This window comes from Mastigoproctus giganteus, chromosome 3 (genome assembly GCF_048544385.1).
Source record: "Mastigoproctus giganteus isolate SK-2022 chromosome 3, ASM4854438v1, whole genome shotgun sequence".
In the NCBI taxonomy this organism is placed as follows: domain Eukaryota; kingdom Metazoa; phylum Arthropoda; class Arachnida; order Uropygi; family Thelyphonidae; genus Mastigoproctus; species Mastigoproctus giganteus.
This window is the reverse complement of record NC_143577.1, coordinates 160540234-160558220: the sequence shown is the minus strand read 5'-3', so window position 1 is coordinate 160558220 and position 17987 is coordinate 160540234. Positions and strand designations below refer to the sequence as shown.

The window sequence follows — 17987 nt, the reverse complement described above, 5'->3', positions numbered from 1 at the left end:
GTATTTTAATCGTTATAAAATACGTAAGTATTTTATAACGATTAAAATTACTCGATTATTTATTGTGTTTGGTAATGTTTTGGTTCCGAATGTGTGTTCAATCTTGGGTGGTCGGCACCTAACCCTACTTTTCCCATAGGGCCTGTTGTTTATATTGCACGATTTTGCATTGCACAAGGGTTTCTAGGAACGCAACTATCGTGCTATACGAGGACAGACTGTACTTGCCATATCTTGCTGAGTTGGGAAATTAAGACCAAACCAAGCTGCATCACATAGCATCTGCACAGTTGACCTGTGTGCACAGTGTGACCTTGGTGGTCGGTCAAGTTTATGCCTGTTCAGTTTCGTCCAAGTAACAATGAATGTAACACATGAAGAACAGTAAGCAGCTCTCAAATTTTGTTTTTGTCTGAAGAAAACATCAACTGAAACATATGAAATGTTAAAAGAGGATTATGGTGAATGTACGCTTCCATACAACACAGCTCACAGGTTGTTTAGAATATTTAAAGATGAATGTGATTCAATCACGAAAATTGGCAGTCCTGGAGCTCCAACAATGCTGTCACCACAGAAACCATACACCCATACACACTGCTTCTGTAATCATGAGAGAAAATCATTGTATAATAGTAATGCAACTAGCAGAGATGTTGAAAATATCATCAGGAAGCATGCATGGTATTCTCCATGACCATTTGCATATAACACCTGTTTGTGCATGCTGGGTTCCAAGACTATTCACACCTGAGCAAAAGCATGTCTGCACGGAGGTTTGTCACAAGCTGCAACAGATGGTTACTGAAGGTGGTGAGGTTCTGCATAAAGTGATAATGGTGGATGGGACATGGCTTAATCATTTCGATTCAGAGAGGAAGCAACAAAGCTGTGTTTGGAAGTCTTCATCATCGCCAACACTGAAAAAAGCAAAAGTTGTGGCTCCTGCAGGAAAAGCTATGGTCATTTCTTTTTTTGACATTCAGGAATGCTTTACCAGCAAGCTGCACCATATCATACAACTGTTACAGGACCTTACTATAGAACTGTATGGTGGTCTCTGCTATTACACACGTTTTGTTGTGAATTGGATGTAACACACTGTTTGTAAAAAAAGAGAACTTTCACAAATGCATATTGGCTTTTATGCAATTTCATCCCAAACACTAGTTTCGTGGTGTGCAGAGGAACACAAATTTATGCTGGCAGTCTCTGCATCAACACTACATGCTCAGTTAACTCATGCTTTATTGTAAAGTACTTGTTGAGGGGTAATCCACAATTTTCATTCTTTTTTTTTTCTTTTTTTGCAAATTTTTCTATGTTACACATAAATATGAGAGGAAAAAGTGACAAGAATGTTTAGAGGAAGCATTCTGATGATCTAACTGTTGGTGATCAATGTAAAATAAAGGCTATAACACTTGATGAGAAGCAAGATGTTATAAAGTGTTTTGAACATAATGAAAGGACATATGACATTATTCATGTAAAAGGAATAAAGAAACCTATGCACCATTAGAGACTATGCCAAACCAATTAAAACAAGCTTTATTGCTGGAACAAGCCTTAGTGCTAGAAAATCTGTGAGATCATGGCAAAGGAAGTTGAGGAAATGGAGCAGCTTCTAAACATATGGATAGAAGGTCAAATGAAAAATAGATCTGGGGATGGGACAGCTTTCTCACCATAAAAAAGAAAGCCATATCAATTTATGAAGACCTTAAGAAAAAAGCTGAAAATCCTGTAGATGTTCCTTCCTTTAGGGTTAGTAGTGATTTGCTGGTTTTATGAACTCCCTATGATTTCCACAATGTAAAGTTATTATTATTATTATTAATAACCGCATGGTGCAAAGAAGCCTGAGGTTTATGCTGCACCAGCCAAAAAATATTTCTGAGTTAGAAGTAGTAGAGAATCACCAAGACAGAGAAAAATGAGTTATATGACAAAGCTGCCAGTGCAGATGAGAAAACTGCAAAGTCATTTCATCCCAAAGCAAAAAAATTGATTGAAAGAGAAAGCAACACCTTAGATCAAATCTTCAATTTTGATGAAATTTGTACTGGAAGAAAATGCCATCAAGAACCTACATTTCTAAGAATGAAGCATGAGTTCCAAGCTCATACTTTGGAAACACTGCTAGCTTCGGGAGATACAAGGACTAATAGATTAACAGTAGCCACTGGCAGAGGTGAAAGTGATTCTTGCACGGCTTCTATTGGAATGAGCAGCAGCCTGGAAAACACGATGCAGGGTATTTCAGAGACTGCTGGGAGTCATTGCGGTACACGTAAACACATGGGTTGTGTTAGGGTAACTAAGAATAGGAACAGGTGCACGTATAAATAAATAAATCTTTATTGTGAAGTAGATTTACAGCACAATATCCCATCACGGCGACGAGCGCCAGGGGTTCACATATAGATAACATAAGTACAAATTCAAATGGCTACAAAATATAGCGAACACATACAAAAGGCTACAAAATACAGATTACAAATGCAAAAAGAAATACAAATACATCATAAAAACAAGGAGCTGAACACAAATAAAGAAAAACAAATACAAGTTGGCAGTGATTCAGGTTTCAAGAGCTTTGATAAACTTGTGTCTGTCCTTCTTTTTACTTATTATGGTGTCGATGTCGGCATCCACACGGTTGAGGGCAGCGAGCATCTGCTTGGGCAGAAATCTTTCGGTGAGTACAAGCCTGTTGTGGTGAGCCACAAGTGCTGGTACCGACCTTAGGCTTGGCTGTGGAATCCTCCAAGAGCAAGCATTCCAAATATTTGGAGATGATATTTGGCCTGAGATGAGTTTGGCTGTGAAGACCAGCCTACTTGCGTGTACACCAATGCTAGGAGTTTGGTAACTAAATTTGATGAATTTGAGGTATTGCTCAAAACATCAAAGGCATATATTGCTGGGATATCAGAGACGTGGTATCACACATATATAAGGAATGCAGAACTGGAATTTGGGAAGTACAATGTGTACAAAAAGGATAGACAGGATAGGAAGGGAGGAGGGGTTATGCTATTAGTTAAGAAACACAAAATCCAAGGAAGTGAAGCCAGTCGACATCGCTGGTTGAGTCAGTTTGGTGTGACATAAGCATTGGGAGATCAAAATTGAGAGTAGGAGTGTGCTATAGGCCTAATGACTCTGATGAGTATAATAAGACTCTGTACAGGGAAATAGAGTGGGCCAGTAAATGAATGAGTCTTATAATGGGGATTTTAATTTCCCAAATATAGACTGGAATTTGCGGTTTGGTCACTCACACACTAGCAAGGCTTTTGTGGATTTGTTGGATGATTGTTTTCTACATCAGTAAGTTCGGGAGGCAACTAGAGGGAGTAATACTCTTGATCTGATTATCAGTAGTGATTCTTCATGCATTAAGAATCTGCAGATAAAGGAACCACTAGGTGGCAGTGATCACAGTGTTCTGAAGTTAAAAAGATGTAACTTCCATCAGGGGTAAAGGGAAGGGTTTTTGCTTTCGTAAAGGCGACTATGATGGTCTGAGACAGTATTTAAATTCTATACAGTGGGACCAACTGATGATGTCACAAACAGCAAATTCAAAATGGGAAGTTCAAAGAACTTATTTTGGAAGCTACTAGGCTTTACATACCAACTAAGAAATATTGTTCAAGGTTTAGGCCTAAATGGATGTCAGATGAACTAATGAGACACATGACAGAGAAGAAAAATGCATGGGATACATATAAATTAATAGGTGACATGGAAGCCTATGATAGATATAAGCTGGTCTGTAACCAAGTCACAAGGGAGATTAGGTTGATTGATTTTGATTTTTTGGTGCAGGGAGATTAGGCAAGCAAGGCAGATTATGAGATATTTTTGGTAAAGGATGCAAAGGAAACAGCAAAATATGCAAACTCTAGAAGGAAAGGGATGAATCAGATTGGTCAAATGGATATCGATGGTTCAACTGTTGATGATCCTGCTCAGGTGGCTAGCAAACTAAATGAGTATTTTGCATCTACATTCACACATGAGGAGTTATTCAGGAAGGGGAATGCCAGAGGTGAAGTAACCTCTGGCAGTGAGCTAGATGATTTTGTAATAACTGAGTGGAAAGTGGAGGAGAAATTGTTGAGGATAAACATAAAAAAGGCACCCAGGATGGATGGGATCTATTCAGTAATATTAAAGGAGGCAGCAAAGGAAGTAAGCAAACCCTTAGCCATAATAATGAGAGCTTCTTTGCACTCAGGGGAGGTACCCTAGACTGGAGATGTGCAAATGTGACCCCAATTCACAAAGGAGAATCAAAGGCTGGCACAAGTAATTATAGACCTATGAGTTTAACTTCTGTTCCAGGAAAATTAATGGAGGCACTGGTTAAAGAAGCACTGCAGGATCATCTAGACAAGACTTCAGTTATAGCTTAGACACAGCATGGTTTTTTTAAGGGAAAACCTTGCCTGACTTATTGGATACTATGATGCAGTCACAAAAGAACTGGATGCAGGGAATAACTTTGATATTATATATTTGGATCTTAGAAAGGCTTTTGATACTGTTTCACATGGAAGACTGCTGCACAAATTGGAGCAGTGTGGCATTGGAGGCAAATTGCTGCTATGGATAAAGGGATGGTTGAGAAGGAGAAGAAAGAGAGTGGTAATCAATGGACACTGCTCATCGTGGACTAATGTTATTAGTGGAGTCCCTCAGGGTTCAGTGTTGGGTCCATTATTGTTTTCTGTATTTATAAATGATATTGATGATGGTATATCAAGCTTAATGTCCAAGTTTGCAGACGATACAAAGGTTGGCAGGGTTGTTAAGGACACTACTGACGCTATGCTGCTGAAAGAGGATCTGGAAAGGTTGAGCAGATGGGCTGAGAGGTGGCAAATGAAGTCTAATATTGACAAATGTAAAGTACTACATATGGGAAACAGTAACCCCAGAGCAATTTTTCAACTCTATGGTACTACACTGACAGTTGTAGAGAATGAAAAGGACCTGGGGGTAATTGTGCAGGCAGATATGCAGTTCTCTGAGCAGTGCAGATGGGCTGCAAGAGTAGCTCATGGTGGCTTGTCAATGATATACAGGAATTTTTCTAGCAGGGATAAGGAGGTGATTATTCCTTTAAGGCAATGGTCAGGCCACATCTTGAGTACTGTATACAGTCTGGAGGCCTCATTTTAGGAAGGATGTAGAGCTGCTGGAACGAGTACAGAAAAGGGCAACAAGATTAGTGAATGGAACAAAGGGTTGCTCTTATGAAGAAAGGCTTAAGTTTTGCAAATTACAGAGTCTGGAGTCTATTGGCACTTGCGAGGTTATCTGACAGAGGTGTATAAAGCCTTGAATGGTTTGAGCATGCTCAATGCTGATGGGATTCTTCCTCTTGCTCTGAATAATCACCTGAGAGGGCATAAATTCAAATTGAGGAAAGACAGATGTGTGGAAATTTGCCTTTAGCCAGCGGGTAGTTGGTTGGTGGAACAGACTTCCATCCCATGTTGTGGAGGTAGATAGCCTAAATAAATTTAAGGCTCAGCTAGACAGGTATTTGGAACGAACGGAGGGGTGAAATGGGTGTGGGTTTTTTTTTTTTTTTTTTTGGCTGATGCTGCATAAGCTTGCTTTCTTGCATCATATGCCTCTACTAATGCTAATGCTAAAGCTTTAAGGCTGCAAAGGATTGTATGACTGTGATCTTAGGTGCCTATTCTAGTGGAGGCTTAAAGGTTAAGTTGTGGTGGTACCACTCTGCCAATCCATGAGCCATAAAAGGATACCTTAAGTGTACCCTAAGTGTCTACTTTAGGTCAAGTAAAAGAGGTTGGATGATGGGGCAAATTTTTTCTGACCGTATTGTTGACATTTTTGAAGGCATTTTTAAAAATTATTGCAAGGGGGAAAAAAAGTGGATTTCTGGATTTAAAGATTCTCCTCATTTTGAATAATGCACCAAGTCATCCTTGCACCATTTCTGAGCTTTCTGAAAACATCATCAAAGTTCAATTTATATGTCCAAACACAACCTCTCTCCTTCGGCCCATGGACCAAAGAATGATAGCAGCTTTTAAAACTTATTATTTAAGGCACACATTTAAAAAGTTGAACTGTAGCTACTGAGGGGGGATGGGTAATTAGGAAAGTGTTCTTGAATTTTAGAAGAGCTTTAACATCAAGGCTTCTATTGACATCCTGTCAGTAAGGACTGCTTGCATGCAGTTTGGCAGAAGCTTCACCCAGATTTTACTCATAAATTTAAAGGCTTAAAACTGTCAGAGGAGCTCCCAAAATTAAAGAACATTGTGTTGCTCTTGCAAAGCAAGTTGGATTCAAAGTGGAGAAGTAAGGATGCTGAAAAGCTGCTTGAGTGATTGCCACCCCGGTGGCAATCACGGCCCAGCAACCTGGACCAATCTGCTCCTGTGCCTACATACACTTCTGAGCCCTTTAAAATAAAACTGTTCTATAATATCACTAACTGGTCCAAATACCCTGGTTCTGTTCCACCCTACCCTTATTGCCAAATATATTATATCTCTGATAACAGTCATCAAGAATAATTATTTTATGTGAGATCAACCAGCACCTTCTGCTCCTGGCAATTCCACTGCATTGCATGATGCATGATTTTAAGGTCTAGCTTTGAGTTGGGCAGCTGGGAATTGAGCCCTCAGATTTAATTTCTTTGAGGGCAATAACTCACTCTTTTTCTTCAAGCAATGAAATCTAGTCATAAAGAATGCTGAAAATCTTAATTTTCCCACTCTCGTTACAAATATATTTATTTAAAAATAGTTGACAATGTTCAGCAGTGAAGTTCCACTTAATATTAATAAATGACTTTGAGAATTTTTCAGTATAAATTAAAAGTTGTGTACTGTAGCCTTTGTAATTTACTAAATTATGAACTCTAACTACAAAACAGCCCACCACAACCTTATAAATGTTGGATACCTTTGGTATAAATCAGTGGTGTCCAACCTACAGCCTGCGGGCCACATCCAGCCTGCAAATAATTTTTATACGGCCCACACAGAAAGTGAACTAAAACAGCATTTTAAATTTTGTTAATTATTTCAATAACCACGTACATTCAACGCTAAAAAAAAAGTGGTTAATAAACAAATTTAAAAGACTGGAGCTGGTGACATCAAATATGTGAGCGTGAGTCACGTGTTGGTATCATGAATTCTATTTCTTTTATCTATGTTTTGTATCAAATATGCACATGCCCAACCAGAAGCATGCGTGTGTGTATATATAAGAGGTGCTATCAAAATGTTCCGGTACTCCAATTATGGCACACCTTCTGCTTGACCTTGGGGGCTGTGCAAAAAGTGTATGCACAGTACGCTTCATTGAAAATGTATCAAACTAATTTTTCTTGAATCACTCAGTGTGGCCCGCAAAACAAATCTAACTTTGAATATGGCCCCTGTATGGGAAAAGGTTGGACACCACTAGCATAAGTCTGCTGACGAGGCTAGTAGGGGCCAGACGTGTTCAAAGCCGCTAAGTGGATTTTTCTTATTTATTGATTTGAAATTATTGTTTTTCTAAAACTTTTGATTTAAATTTAGTAGTATAGCATTATCTTGTGATTTTCTGATTAATTTGGTGTATTTATCCTTTACTCGGCCTTGCAATTGCATAAAAGTATTGGTAAGGGTATCCACGTGTTACATGTCGCAACTCCGTTGAACGAGACGTTTTTTAGCCGCTTATTGAATATTTTTTACATCAAATTATTTTTTGTAAGTAGCTTATAGACCTCGTAAGGATCGTTAGTTTATTCTGAATTGAGACAGCGAGATTTGAAAGTTAATTAATACTTAAGTGTCCATAGATTTACCGTTCGTAATTTCCCGCCCTTGTCTTTGTCATACGATCGTTATATATCGAACCTAGATAGCGTTAGTATAGTATAGGTTATAATATTTTCAGTGATCGGTAAAATCTATTAAACTTGTTGAACTTAGTTGGCATTTAAATTGTACTTTTAACTAAATACATATACCGACTTAGATTACAAACGTAACATAATTAATTAATACATAACTGATACGGAAGTATATAAAGGGAACTCGAAGATAATTAATACTTGACACTAAAAAATATATATTCCGTTATAACTGTGTTGGGAGATAAGTTAGGGTTATAAACTGAAATTGAAATTTTATTTAAATTAAAAGAAATCATGACTCAGACCAGAGCAGCAAAACAAAAGGCTCAAGCTAATGGAAGTGCTGTGGCTCAGAGGAGAACTGAGGGGGGCAGTTGCCTTCTGAATCACAGCCTTCTAAAATGCACGGCTTGCATGATGTTTGTGGAGCATTCAGGTACGGGACATGATATTGCCATGGGGGATGTCTTTGTGTGTGCGCGATGCAAGGAGTGAATCGAAATCAGGCAACAACTCAGCGTTCTTATGGGCCTATATGAGAGCTTGAAGGACAGGGTGGATGCCCTCGAAGGAACTAAATTGAGAGGCCCATCAAGCTCTCAGCTGCCCACATCAACGCCAGAACTTGCACTTGGTCATCGCGCAACACAGCGGCAACCCCCAAGGCAGAATGTGCTGGTCCCAAAGGAACTAGTAGTTGTTGGTAACTCTATTGTCAGGGAAACAGGGAACATGCTTTGTAAAAAGGATAGGTGGAACAGGACCAGGGTATGTCTGCCAGGGGCAAAGGTTGATGACGTTGTAGAGCAGATATCATCTTTTAAGGGCACAAAAGGTGATATAGTTGTACACGTTGGCACTAATGATATCAAGAGTAGAAGACCGGCAGAATTGCTTAACAAGTACAGGTCACTGTTGAAAAAAAGCCGTGAAATAGGGTTGAATTTGAAAGTGTCTGCAATTCTGCCCAGACACGATAGGAGGGAGTATATGATGAGAGCCTTGTCGATCAATTCGGCCCTGGAAAGATTGTGCAAGGCTCAAGGGGTAGAATTTTTTTCAGCCTGGACTGTACTTGTTAACAGGAGAGATTGCTTCTACAGGGATGGGATACACTTAAATAGAAAGGGTGCAAGAATATTTGCTGATGCTATCGAGGCAGTGTTAGGTGGGTCGGAAAACTGCTAGCTTGGGAGGGGGAGACAAAGACCAATAGATTGACAGTAGCCACTGGCAGAGGTGAAAGAGATTCTTGCACTGCTTCTATTAGAATGAGCAGAAGCCTGAAAAACAAGATGCATGATATTTCAGAGACTGCTGGGAGCCATTGCGGTACAAGTAAACACATGGGTTGTGTTAGGGTAGCTAAGAATAGAAACAGGTGCAGGTATACTTGCGTGTACACCAATGCTAGGAGTTTAGTAAATAAATTTGATGAATTTGAGGTATTGCTCAAAACATCAAAGGCAGATATTGTTGGGATATCAGAGACGTGGTGTCACACAGATATAAGGAATGCAGAACTGGAATTTGGGGAGTACAACGTCTACAGAAAGGATAGACTGGATAGGAAGGGAGGAGGGGTTATGCTATTAGTTAAGAAATACATAAAATCCAAGGAAGTGAAGCCAGTGGACATTGCTGGACAGTGCAGTGTCGAGTCAGTTTGGTGTGACATAAGCATTGGGAGATCAAAATTGAGAGTAGGAGTGTGCTATAGGCCTAATGACTCTGATGAGTATAATAAGAAACTGCACAGGGAAACAGAGTGGGCCAGTAAATCAGAGAGTCTTATAATGGGAGATTTTAATTTCCCAGATATTGACTGGAATTTGGGGGCTGGTCACTCACACACTAGCAAGGCTTTTGTGGATTTATTGGATGATTGTTTTCTACATCAGCATGTTCGGGAGGCAACTAGAGGGAAGAATACTCTTGATTTGATTATCAGCAGTGATTCTTCATGCATTAAGAATCTGCAGATAAATGAACCACTAGGTGGCAGTGATCACAGTGTGCTGAAGTGGGATTTACTCAAAGAGGTAACTACCATTAGGAGTAAAGGGAAGGGTTATTGCTTTCGTAAAGGCGACTACGATGGACTGAGACAGTATTTAAATTCTATACAGTGGGACCAACTGATGATGTTACCAACAGCAAATGCAAAATGGGAAGCATTCAAAGAACTTATCTTGGAAGCTACTAGGCTTTACATACCAACCAAGAAATATTGTTCAAGGTTTAGGCCTAAATGGATGTCAGATGAACTGATGAGGCATATGGCAGAGAAGAAACATGCATGGGATACATACAAATTAACACATGACACAGAAGCCTATGATAGATACAAGTCGATCTGTAACCAAGTTACAAAGGAGGTTAGGCAGGCGAAGGCAGCTTACGAGAAATCTTTGGCAAGGGATGCAAAGAAAAACAGCAAAGAGTTCTTTACTTATGTAAACTCTAGAAGGAAGGGGATGAATCAGATTGGACCACTTGATATCGATGGGTCAACAGTTGATGATCCTGCTCAGGTAGCTAACAAACTAAATGAATATTTTGCATCGACATTCACACATGAGGAATTATTTAGCGAGGGGAAAGCCAGAGGTGTATTCAACTCTAGCAGTAAGCTAGAGAATCTTGTAATAACTGAGAGTAAAGTGGAGGAGAAATTGTTGAAGATAAACACAAGAAAGGCACCTGAGGTGGATGGGATCTATCCAGTTATATTAAAGGAGGCAGCAGAGGAAGTAAGCAAACCCTTAGCCATAATTATGAGAGCTTCCTTGGACTCAGGGGAGGTACCCACAGACTGGAGATGTGCAAATGTGACCCCAATTCACAAAGGAGGATCAAAAGCTGACACAAGTAATTATAGACCTGTGAGCTTAACTTCTGTTCCAGGAAAATTAATGGAGGAACTAGTTGAAGAAGCACTGCAGGATCATTTAGACAAGACTTCAGTTATAGCTCGGACACAGCATGGTTTTGTTAAGGGGAAGTCTTGACTGACCAATTTGATTGGATACTATGATGCAGTCACAAAGGAACTGGATGCAGGGAATAACTTTGATATTATATACTTGGATCTTAGAAAGACTTTTGATACTGTTGCACATGGAAGACTGCTGCACAAATTGGAGCAGTGTGGCAATGGAGGCAAATTGCTGCTGTGGATAAAGGGGTGGCTGAGGGGGAGAAGACAGAGAGTGGTAATCAATGGACACTGCTCGTCGTGGACTAATGTTATTAGTGGAGTCCCTCAGGGCTCAGTGTTGGGTCCATTATTGTTTTCTGTATTCATAAATGATATTGATGATGGTATATCAAGCTTAATGTCAAAGTTTGCAGACGATACAAAGGTAGGCAGGGTTGTCAAGGACACTACTGACACTATGCTGCTGCAACAGGATCTGGAAAGGTTGAGCAGATGGGCTGAGAGGTGGCAAATGAAGTTTAACATTGACAAATGTAAAGTACTACACATGGGAAACAGCAACCCCAGAGCAACGTATCAACTCTATGGTACTACACTGACAGTGGTAGAGAATGAAAGGGATCTGGGGGTGGTTGTGCAGGCAGATATGAAGTTCTCTGAGCAGTGCAGACGGGCTGCAAGAGTAGCTCATGGTGTATTGTCAATGATATATAGGAATGTTTCTAGCAGGGATAAGGAGGTGATTATTCCCTTGTATAAGGCAATGGTCAGGCCACACCTAGATACAGGTCTGGAGGCCTCATTTCAAGAAGGATGTAGAGCTGCTGGAATGAGTACAGAGAAGGGCAACAAGATTAGTGAATGGAACAAAGGGGTGCTCTTACGAAGAAAGGCTTAAGTTTTGCAAATTACAGTGTCTGGAGACTAGGCACCAGCGAGGTGATCTGATAGAGGTGTATAAAGCCTTGAATGGTTTGAGCATGCTCAATGCTGATGGGATTCTTCCTCTCGTTCAGAATAATCACCTGAGAGGGCATAAATTCAAATTGAGGAAAGACAGATGTAGGACAGACGTGCGGAAATTGGCCTTTAGCCAGCGGGTGGTTGGTTGGTGGAACAGACTTCCACCCCTTGTCGTGGAAGTTGATAGCCTAAATAAGTTTAAGGTTCAGCTGGACAGGTATTTTGAATGAACAGAGGGGTGAAGTGGAAGTGGTTTCTTTTTTTTTTTATTTATTATTTATTATTTATTTTTTTTATTTATTTTTTTTTTATTATTATTATTTTTTTTTTTGGCTGATGCTGCATAAGCTTGCTTTCTTGCATCAAATGCCTCTACTAATGCTAATGCTAATGCTAATAAATGAATGCAATCATGCTTAGAGAACTATGCATATATAACAACACAATGGATATAAGACTTGTTTATACAACTCTTTATTCCATTCCTTTATAACCTACATGTGATGTGTCAAAGTGAAAATTTCCTTTGACTCTTTTCAGTGTACCTCACTTTTCAATAACTCCAGTAACAACAATAAAAATTATGACGCAAAAGAAGCCAATTTGATTTTCCACATTGTGTGAAACATTTAATTGTAATTATGTTATCTTATTAAACTGATTTGTATTATTCAAATAAAAAGCAAATTGAAGAACTGGAAATGAAATTCCATTATTAACAAGTAAAGATTACAGGCAGGGAAATGTTCTTATTAGTAATGAACTTCAGCAAATTTCTACTTTACCTGCATTTGGATAACAGAGCACAAATGATTATGTGCGCTTCCCAATAATTTCAATAAATGGCCTCATTTCTTTAGCACCCAAAGCACAGTTCAATCCAATGCTGCAATAACAAATATAGTTTTAAGTACAATATCATTCTAATCTAAAAATCAAATAAATTAAATTGTTTATAGTGTCTATCTATCTGTATATAAGGGTAGTGTGTAAAGTCACTACCCAGAAGGAAATCTCAGAATGTAATTCTAGAATTACAGGAATGTTGAGTAACACATTCGATATTAGGATCCCACATAGGTTTGAAATTAGCTTCAACTTTGAATTAGGATAGATGATTCAATTCAAAGTTTACACACTCAAAGTGCTTTTTGTCTATGAAAAATTTGGCAGTAGACAAAGACAAAGAATATTTGTAAGTCATTTGCAGCAACATAAATGTATATCACAGCATAATTTGAATTTTCTAACTGCAGATAAACAAGAATAGAAACACTTCACATTTTGAGTTTGCTACAAGACAATACCCAATGAAACAGGTCCACTATTTTCAATTAGTAGTAGTTAAATTTGCTTTAAAATATTCTAAATGATAAAACTAAATTAATATACACTGGGAGGGGCTTCGCCCCCTGCTTGCTGCACTCGCTTCTTTTGATAAAATAAAATACTTACAGAAGCTTTTGACTCTGTGTGTGTGTCTCTTCCTCAGCTATGAATACATAAATATGCTACTATATCTATATAATACCAGTGTAGATATACCATAGACAACTTTTACAAAAAAACTATGATCGTAGTGCAAAAAGCATCATTTCATCTGTATTTCATATAAAGGTTGCAATGTCGCCAGGATTGTGTCCTGTAGATCTGCAATAGTCCATGGTGGAGGATCCAAATACCAGATCTGTCAATCCACATAATCCCAGAGAAGTTCTATGGGATTTGTATCCAGAAAATTCAGCAGCCAAAATAGCACCTGGAAATCACTTCCTTGTTCAGCAAACCACTCTGAACAGTCACAGTGAATGGGTGTACCTGATCAGCCACAATGGATAGGTAGTTTTTAACATTAAGAGTATGGTTGGAGTATAAGGTTCCAAGAGATTCCCAGGAAAACATTCCCCATACCGAAACATTTCTGCCACCTTCATTTGGACAGGATATCAGAATGATTCTCCTCCGTGGTTTGTCACTGTACCCTCCATCTACTTCCAAGTGGAATAGCAGGAAATGTGATTCATCAAAAAAGGCAACTTTTTTCTGGTCATCCAATGGTTCAATGATGCCATTCAGATGCAAACTTTAGGCATCATTGGATGGGTGGCCATAAGCATGGGTATCTTGAACAGGTTCCAGCTCCAGAAGCTCATATGGAGGAAGGTTCATGGGATCATAGCCTTGGAAATGCAGCTAGTTGTCTCCTGGTTAACACACTTGCCACTTATATTTGAAAGTGCCTCTTCAACATGATGTAATTTTCAGAATTCTGAGAAATTAATAACATTCCAAAAATTTGTAAATAATAGTTGAAAAGTAAAAGTCTAGAATTCATAGCAAAAACTTTTGGGTTGAGCACTGTAAATCAGAACAAAACTCAAAATTTTATCGGAAGTTTATTCTAAATACATAACTAACCTCAACACAATAAAAAAAAAAAACCCAGAAACAAGTACCAAGCTATAAACAAAAACGAATTGTTGATGAGTTGATTCCAATCTGCACCAACAGAATCCAGCAGTTCATTTCATGTGCCTTTACTTTAACACCACTTGTATAATGATCACTTAAGAATGACTGCCTATATATGTCACAGCATGCTGGATGCTATGCCATAACGATTATTTGTTACTTGCACAGCACGTTGTTGTTGAATGTCTACGTATGTTGCAACAGCAAATGTGTTAAATTGCATAGTTAGCTGTTCCACAATTTTCAATCTATTTTCTCACACAAAGTGGACAGTCTACATTACCATGACCACTGAAGAGGTTTGGGCACCCACCACTAGCCAGGTAACTGCTATTCTGTCCACCATCCATCCACTGTTGGAACACCTTAACTAGGGCTCAGCAACCAGCCCACAAGATTATCAGTTTCCGTAATACTGCTCCCTTCAACTGGTACTCCACAATCGTTCCATTTTTCAAAGTCCATCAGATCACATCCCTTCCCCATATCGATCAAGTATTTATACACCACATTCCATAAACCAGCAGTATCATATTTACTGGTTCTCAACAGGATACATGTGCAACTAGGTGGGGAGAAACGGCTAATTACTAAAACTTTTTTTAGCAATTGGGCATTTCAAAAGATTGTTTGAAAATATATAACGATCTTGAGAGTATTTAGAATTTTTTTTTTACAATAAGAAAATGCTGCTCCCCACAACAAAATATAGATGAATAGATTGGCACTGAAATTAGCATTTTATATTTAATAAATTTGAGGAAACAGAATTCAAATATTTGTTCCTTACATAACTTTGTCTGCTATAGTAATAGCCATTTTTAATGCAAGGAAGCCACAGGCTTTTGCTGCACTAGCCAGAGGGAACGGGAAAAAAAAAAAAAAAAAACGAAGTAGATAAGAAAATACAAATTATTTCTTTCATAGGTTGGTTGGTTTGGTTTTTTTTTTTTTTTAGGAGCATTAGCAACTAAGGCCATATTGCTCCAGGGATATACGGTGGTCATTCCCTGACCTTTCCACATCCTCCGTATTTTTGGTCACGGGCTCGAACCCCAGTCTAATCAAGAAGTATGTGCTACGCACTGCTGCTCCTGCCCACCTGGCTACGGAGGCGCCTTCATTCATAGGTAACTATTAATATCCATATCTATAACTATACATATTCACATAAGTAACTATCCAGTTGACCTTTGAATCTATTCAAACTGTCAGGTTCAACTACCTGTGAAGGCGTCCTGTTCCAGCAATCAACGACTTGCTGGCTTAAAGAACACTTCCTACAATCTAGTCTAAACCTCTCCCCTGTAATTTGAATTTATGCCCCCAAGTTCTGGAATTCTCTATAACAGTGAAAATTCTGCCTTCTTTCATTTTACTAACCCCTCTCAGAGCCTTATAAACCTCAACCGTGTCGTCTATGGGGTGACTGGTTGCCAAGCTCTGTGGCCCACATATACAGAGTCTTTCCTTGTATAGTTAATGATCAGTACCAAGCAGCGCACCTTCAGTATGACTTGAACAGGCTGTGAGACTGCTCAGAAAACTCGATATCTGCCTGCATTATAACTCCCATATCACTTCCTTCATCTTATTATTTTTAATTCAACCCATTAAGTATATAATTTATTTTGGGGCTGCTATTTCCCAAGTATAAGACCTTGCTTTTTACTGATTAAAAACATTGTTTCCACCTTTCTGACCATTCTCGCAGCCTGTTCAAGTCATACTTGAAGGAGCACTGCTTGGTACTGATCATTAACTATTCTACCAATATTTACATCGTCTATGCTTTGCTTGTTTCTGTGTTTTGCCTATAATGTGGAATCATTAGGAATATTAGTTCAATAATATCATTTAAGTCATTTCTGGCAGAGTATTAATTGAGTAAGCAAAATTTTACCACATTATAAACAAATATATCATTTATCTAAGGACAATAAAAATCCTTGTATATTATCAAAAATTCAATATTTACAGAATAAAATAATTTTAGTGTGATACCCGAATACCCTACATATAGAGGTGAATCTCTTAAATTATAAAGCAAAATGTTCCTCTAAATATTTTCCACATTGATATAAAATAATATTGTATGGATATCAGTATATGATGAGAGCCTTGTCGATCAATTCGGCCCTGGAAAGATTGTGCAAGGCTCAAGGGGTAGAATTTTTTTCAGCCTGGACTGTACTTGTTAACAGGAGAGATTGCTTCTACAGGGATGGGATACACTTAAATAGAAAGGGTGCAAGAATATTTGCTGATGCTATCGAGGCAGTGTTAGGTGGGTCGGAAAACTGCTAGCTTGGGAGGGGGAGACAAAGACCAATAGATTGACAGTAGCCACTGGCAGAGGTGAAAGAGATTCTTGCACTGCTTCTATTAGAATGAGCAGAAGCCTGAAAAACAAGATGCATGATATTTCAGAGACTGCTGGGAGCCATTGCGGTACAAGTAAACACATGGGTTGTGTTAGGGTAGCTAAGAATAGAAACAGGTGCAGGTATACTTGCGTGTACACCAATGCTAGGAGTTTAGTAAATAAATTTGATGAATTTGAGGTATTGCTCAAAACATCAAAGGCAGATATTGTTGGGATATCAGAGACGTGGTGTCACACAGATATAGGGGATGCAGAACTGGAATTTGGGGAGTACAACGTCTACAGAAAGGATAGACAGGATAGGAAGGGGGGAGGGGTTATGCTATTAGTTAAGAAACACATAAAAACCAAGGAAGTGAAGCCAGTACAGGGAAATAGTACAGGGTAAATAGTAATAAGAAACTGTACAGGGAAATAGAGTGTGCCAGTAAATCAGAGAGTCTTATAATGGGAGATTTTAATTTCCCAAATATTGACTGGAATTTGGGGGCTGGTCACTCACACACTAGCAGGGCTTTTGTGGATTTATTGGATGATTGTTTTCTACAGCAGCATGTTTGGGAGGCAACTAGAGGGAGTAATACTCTTGATTTGATTATCAGCAGTGATTCTTCATGCATTAAGAATCTGCAGATAAATGAACCACTAGGTGGCAGTGATCACAGTGTGCTGAAGTGGGATTTACTCAAAGAGGTAACTACCATTAGGGGTAAAGGGAAGGGTTATTGCTTCTGTAAAGGCGACTACGATGGACTGAGACAGTATTTAAATTCTATACAGTGGGACCAACTGATGATGTTACCAACAGCAAATTCAAAATGGGAAGCATTCAAAGAACTTATCTTGGAAGCTACTAGGCTTTACATACCAACTAAGAAATATTGTTCAAGGTTTAGGCCAAAATGGATGTCAGATGAACTAATGAGGCATATGGCAGAGAAGAAAAATGCATGGGATACTTACAAATTAACACATGGCACAGAAGCCTATGATAGATACAAGTTGATATGCAACCAAGTTACAAAGGAGGTTAGGCAGGCGAAGGCAGATTATGAGAAATCCTTGGCAAGGGATGCAAAAGAAAAACAGCAAAGAGTTCTTTACTTATGTACTCTAGAAGGAAGGGGATGAATCAGATTGGTCCACTTGATATTGATGGGTCAACTGTTGATGATCCTGCTCAGGTAGCTAACAAACTAAATGAATATTTTGCATCGACATTCACACATGAGGAGTTATTCAGCGAGGGGAATGCCAGAGGTGTATTCAACTCTAGCAGTAAGCTAGAGAATCTTGTAATAACTGAGAGT

At 38.8% G+C, this 17987-nt stretch overlaps 1 protein-coding gene across 1 annotated transcript in view; it reads right to left on the bottom strand.

Moving 5' to 3' along the window:
• LOC150088367 (methionine synthase-like) overlaps window positions 1-17987 on the bottom strand; it is a 668558-nt gene that overhangs the window by 495711 nt on the left and 154860 nt on the right. The window contains 1 exon segment of the mRNA XM_090370745.1: window positions 12605-12705. Coding sequence (XP_090226871.1) covers window positions 12605-12705 — 101 coding nt within the window.